Here is a 6,000-nt window from a genome sequence, read left to right on the forward strand (position 1 = left end):
CAGAGGAAATTCCCCACTGCGGCCAGGGAGGGGGCCGACGGCGGGGTAGGGGGTGGTGTGTGTGAGTGGGGCAGGGGCCCTCCCTCCCGCACCGCCTGGGGGAGAGACTTCCTTCTAACAGGGACCCCTCTGTTGTTGCGGTTCAGAGCTCTGAAGCATAGTTTCCCAGTGATGCCACTGGATTCCTGAAGTGTGACACCCCAGGGCAGCCTGGTGAAGGCCGCTGTTGACTGCCTCGGGGCCCCTGGACAGGGACACCATTGTGAGTCACATTTGGTGTATGAGCTCCCCCTTCCCATGACTGGCACTATTCTTAGTACCATTCTCTGCTCCCTGGGACAAAGGTCATTGGGACCACAGTCCAGTTGGGTGGGTGTGTGGGCCTGGGCCCAGAGCGGAGAGGAGGTGCCAGGAAAATAGAGGAAAAGGCTTTACCACGTGAGGGCGTGTCGGAGGGAGGGCACGGGATGGAGCCCGGCCCTGAGGATTTGAACAGACCAACTCCAAGCGCTGCAGAAACAGCCCCTGGGAGAGCTCGGACCGGGAGGGCCAGCCTCAGCCATTGTTTGCACAAGTCTGGGGCTTGAGAACTTCCCTTGGGGCTGGACTTGGGTTCTGGCCAGGAGGTCAGTGTCACCAGGGACCCCAGAGCCACCTCCAAGTGCTGGCCTGTCAGGTGGCCCTGATTTCCCCTCCCAGGCCCTCCCACAACCCCGTTGTTGTGGAAACAGGCTCCCGTGTTGGACTGTCCACTGGTCCAGCCGGCGGACAAGCCGTCCTGACGCCCACATTCCTGCCCTGACCCAGCGTTTCTGGCCGGCAAAAGAACCCCACGTCCTTCCCATTTCTGTTGCCTCCACAGCCAAAAGGAGGGTCGGGGTGTCAGCAGAAGTGTACAAGAGAGGAATCTCTGGGAGGCATCACGGATCCCTTTCGTTCGGGGTCACCGTGAGCGCTTTCTGAAGGGTTAGCGGCAACTTCCAGAAAGCCCTGGGTGGGAGCCCTGCGTGCGTGGTTGGCCTGAGTGGGCTGGCTGGATTCTTCCTCGAGAACTGAGGAAGGAGCCTTGAGCTGACATCACCGCTGTTTTGACTTCGCAGCCCAGCAGAGACTCCCCATCCCAGGCCCTGTGCTTTCTTTAGGCATCTGGTTTTCGTATTGATCCTCCCCCTTCCCTTCTGTAAATAGGAAAAAAAAAGAGTTAGAGGACACCACACCTAGGACCTGGCCACCCAGTTCCCAGATTTCAGTTTATGTTCCTTATGAGCAAAGGAAGGCTCACAATGACAGAAAAGCGAAAACACCCACATGCAAGGGCTCACCCCGCCCTCGGCCACATCCACAGACACCAGGGGTCAGAGGCACACAGAGAACGGTCTGGAGCTGCAGGGCCTGCGTCTCGGACATCTCGGTTCAGGAAGCGGCAGCATGAGCAGTGGCAATAGTTCTGTCTGACGTCCCTTCCTCACGCGCCGGTCCCAGCGACGCTAATCAAAGCCCCTTCCCCACTTGATGGCCGCACGTCTCGAGGGTGGAGGACGGAGGTGGCTCTTGGACCGCCCTCCCCGGACTCGGGACGTGCTTGCTGTTGCCAGCCAATGGCCAGGACTTGCCTGGGGACAAGAATCCCCATATTTCTTTCCCTTTCCTCAGCTTGGTATAATTAGCCCCCCTTGTCTCCCCAAAGGGATTTTAAGACAAGTAGTGTGGGAGAGGTTTTAAGGTAACTAGTGGGGGGAGAAATAATGGAGTTACGTAGGCTAACGGCGACCACGAGGGGACCTGACTGGGCTGGGAGTGCCACCTGTGGCGGTGGACACCAAGGTCACTAGTGGCGGCTGTGTCTGGAGGACCACTGGCCGCCCAGTGTCCGGGACTGCTTGCTGTGAGAAGCGGGCAAGAGAACATGTGTTTAGAAAGCCGGGTCCTTTGATCCCTGGGACCACTGCAGCCAGCGGGCAGTTTAGATGCCAGCTTCTGGGTTGGTCTTGCCTAGGGGCAATGGAGTGTCGAGATGAAGAATTTGGGGGTCAGGCTGCCTGGGTTCCAGCCACACCACTTCTGACCTGCGCGGCCTTGGGCAGGTTATATAGCCTCACAGTGGGTCAGTTTTCTCTGCTGTAAAGTGGGAGAAACGAATACGATAACAACAGCCTCCACCCATGGACTTATTGTGAGGGATAAATAAGATGCTATAAAGCATCGCCTGTTACTACGGAACATAGTAGGTACACGATAAATCATAGCTGCTGTTCATATTTTCCTTTGCCAGGTGTCTGAAAGCAACACCCCACTCTCTCTCACGCCTGCGTTATGTGGTTGACCCAGGAGAGGACCGTGAACTCCCTGGCTTATTTACATAGTTTTGGACTGTAGTAGTTGATTTTTCCTTACATGTCTCATTTCAGGGATCCTGTGAGTATCTATACTCATTCTCCACTTCTTCAGGGAACCTATTATGTCACAAGGGCTATTATAACTGCGTTTTTCTTATTATTTTGCCACCAAAAATTCCATAGCATTTCTTAATAGAAATCTCTTTTCTTACTCCTGTCCATCCGGATGACTTCTTAGTGATTCCTCATAGGAAGTCACTTTAGGACATTACTCCAGGCAGAGGGTGGTAGCTGGTGACTATTCAACTGCTAAGAAACCTGCAAATGTGTCCAAGCTGTCCATGAACTTGTTCTTCAGCGAGGGGTAGAAACAGAGAAGGGTAAGGCTTTACCGGTGTAGCTCCTGGGACTGTTTCCTCAAACGTTAATATATTTTGTAGGCATTTGCTGAATCGTTTAATTCTAGAATTTGTGTAAGCTATTTCTTGCCAGATGGGTTTAAAGTACTCAGAGTGAGGATGAGGTAGAGATATTTCATTTTCCCTGTTGAGCCTGGGCTGTGCTGAGGAGGGACCACTAGGAAGCTGTTGCTATAGCAGTTGCTTCTTTTGGCTGTCCCAGAGCTCAAAGGAAGCTCCCAGACCAGCTGCTGTTTGCTCACAGGCGTCCATCAAGGTTACCCTGGTGCCTGGGAGTCACGGCCCGGGCAGTAGGCCCACCATTTTCTAATTGTGCCTGGAGCAACGTCACATCACTTTTCTGAGCGCCTTTTTCTGCACCAGTAGAATGGAAACAGTCAGCCCAGTGTGCCTTGCCTATAAGGAGGGTAGAGAGTGGCTTTTAGGAGCAAGCAAGATGGTGCATGTGAACATGCCTTATAGACGTGTAAGACATAACAAAAGTTTGCCCTTAGAGGTCATAAAGGACATTTCTGTTTTAGACTGAGAGGCAACGTAAAGCTTGTTTCCTATTGAATCCCAGTTTACTTTGGATCAGACAAATTTGAAACTCAGGTTGAAGATTAGAGTCTAAAAACAGTCAAGTTTTCCTGTATGAGTTAGAGCGTGCCAGGCTTTCTTCATCTACTCGGACTGGGTCTTTCCTAGCCACGCTGTGTCCAGATTGCTTATGGGCTCTGACTTCTGATTGGAACTGGTAGAGGCATTCCTTGCTTGGTTCATACCTTGAGTACTTTGTAAGGCAAAACTAATGACTTCGTTTTTGAAGGCAAAAAAGATTATGCTGCCTTAGAGTATCTCAGAGGAGCGATACAGTGTTTTCTTTCTGGAGTTTGCTTAGCAATAAAAATGGACTGACCCTTAAGTCGATCCAAATAAGGCAATCGCTCTTCTGTGTTAAGGGCTGTTTTGGTAGGAATTCTTCACCTGTTCAGTCTGTTCAAGCTCCGAGCGCCTCCTGTACCTCTTGTGCTCTGTGTTGCCTTCATTTTCCCCCGGCTGATGGGCTGAGAGAGGAGGGGTCGGGAGTGGCCCGTGATGGGATTAGTTGCTGAGAGTGTGGAGCATCTGGTGTAATGATTCACGATGGCTTGTGTCTCCAGGCAGTGGACCAATCCAGCTGTGGCAGTTTCTTCTGGAATTACTCACCGACAAATCCTGTCAGTCTTTTATCAGCTGGACTGGAGATGGCTGGGAATTCAAGCTTTCTGACCCAGATGAGGTAAGAAGGGAGTGACTTCACAGAGTCTCCTGTTGAGGGAGGATGAGAGAGAGCTCTGGAGATGGGTTCTGTGGGGTTGATGACATTTTCTAGGGTTCAGATCCCAGCTCTGCCACCTGCTACTTGGGTGACCTCATCTGAGCCTTAGTTTCATCATTTGGAAAATAGTGAAAATATCTACATTGGCCATTTGTTTTCCAGGATTAATTGATATGATGCCCATAAAGTGCCTGGCACCTAGTAGGCCCTTTGTAGACACAAGTTGCTTTCTCTCACTTTGTGCCCTCCCTGGTCTTGTGGCTCTGTGAATATGGAAGGGGTCTGACAATTTGAGAGGCCTTGGAAGATTGGTACAATTTTCACATTAACTTGTGTTTTCATTAACAGATGCTTTAGTGAGGGGAGGAGGAATAAATTGAGTTTGGGATTAACATATACACGCTACTATTTATAAAATAGGTAACCAACAAGGACCTATTGTATACTACAGGCAACTCTACTCAATATTTTGTAATAACCTTTAAGGGAAAAGAATCTGAAAAAGAATAGATATATATATATAATATATATATAACATATATGTTTTATATATATATAATATATATGTTTTATATATATTATATATATATATAAAAGTGAATCATTTTGCTGTACACCTGAAACTAACACAACATTGTACTCAATTATACTTCAATACAAAAATAAAAACAAAACAAAACAAAAAAACACTTGGCGAGTGGTTGCTCTGTGCCACGCCCAATTCTGAGGATAAAGAACAATGAACAAGAGAGACAACCTCTCTCTTCCGGCAGACATGAGGAGCCCTGTGCCCAGTACAGAAAAAAATGCTTCCTGTTGATGAAAGGCAGGTGTGATGGCAGCTCAGCCGTCCATCCCTTGCATTAGATTTCATGCTTTCAAAGCAAGGACATTCTATTAATAATACAGGGTAAGAGGAGACACTATAGTGTTGCTTTTCTTTTTTTATTTTTTAATATCAGATGCTTTAACTCCATTCCCTAGAAGTTCAGGGTCACTGTGTTTTCATCAACTCAAAGAATCAACTTCACTGTCATTGTTGCCCAACCCTTGTAATTCGGAATTCAGAAAAGATTGGTCAGAAAAGTAACTTCTATGTACATGAATCTCTAACCCTTTCTTGAACATCGTGGGTCACCATGGACGGGTGCAGGCAAATAAACATGTACATTTGGATCATCCTGTAGATGTTTACCCCTCTTCCTTTTTTTAAAATTAAATTTCAGGTGGCCAGGAGATGGGGAAAAAGGAAAAACAAACCTAAGATGAATTATGAGAAACTGAGCCGTGGCCTTCGCTACTATTATGACAAAAACATCATCCACAAGACGGCGGGGAAACGCTATGTGTACCGTTTTGTGTGTGACCTGCAGAGCCTCCTGGGGTACACGCCCGAGGAGCTGCACGCCATGCTGGACGTCAAGCCCGACGCGGATGAGTGATGGACACCAAGGGGCCGGAGAAACTCTGCTGAGACATTTCAAAGAACAACCACGTTGGTCGGACTCTTAATTTTTAATTGTTATTCTATTTTTAATTTTCCAGAACTCATTTTTTTACATTCAGGGGTGGGAGCTAAGTAAGCTGCAGCTATAATCAATTGTGCGCCGTTGGAGGAGGAGAGCCAGGACTTGTGGGGTGGGTGGGATGGGAAATTCTTGAGCGGATTTTCAGGAGAGAGACAAGGGCCTTCTTAGAAGCTTGAAGGATCTGGCTTAAGGGAGGAAGAGACTAACGTGTCCAATCATTTAAAAAAAAAAATCATCCACAAAAAAATAATGTGTCTTGAGTTACGGACCTATTAGCAAAAGAAATTGATGCATCAGGAGTCATGAGACTAATAAAAGGCCATTAATTTCCTTTTGTTGTTAGGTCTGGGAGGGTGAAAAAGAGGGAGGTGGGGTAAAGCCTTTTTTTGGGGGATGCACTAAAAACCAAGGACTAT

At 48.3% G+C, this 6,000-nt stretch overlaps 1 protein-coding gene across 2 annotated transcripts in view; it reads left to right on the forward strand.

Annotated features, from left to right (window-relative positions):
- The window catches only part of ETS1 (ETS proto-oncogene 1, transcription factor), a 62,731-nt gene extending 57,053 nt beyond the window's left edge, over positions 1–5,678 (forward strand). For both annotated transcript variants that reach the window (XM_082660629.1, XM_082660630.1), the window contains 2 exons: positions 3,898–4,016; positions 5,282–5,678. In XM_082660629.1, coding sequence (XP_082516755.1) covers positions 3,898–4,016; positions 5,282–5,497 — 335 coding nt within the window. In that variant the 3' untranslated portion in view covers positions 5,498–5,678. The remainder of the gene's footprint in view (positions 1–3,897; positions 4,017–5,281) is intronic.
- The last annotated feature ends 322 nt before the right edge of the window (positions 5,679–6,000 follow it).

Source organism: Grampus griseus (assembly GCF_964374135.1).
Source record: "Grampus griseus genome assembly, chromosome: 8".
NCBI classification, from domain to species: Eukaryota; Metazoa; Chordata; class Mammalia; order Artiodactyla; family Delphinidae; genus Grampus; species Grampus griseus.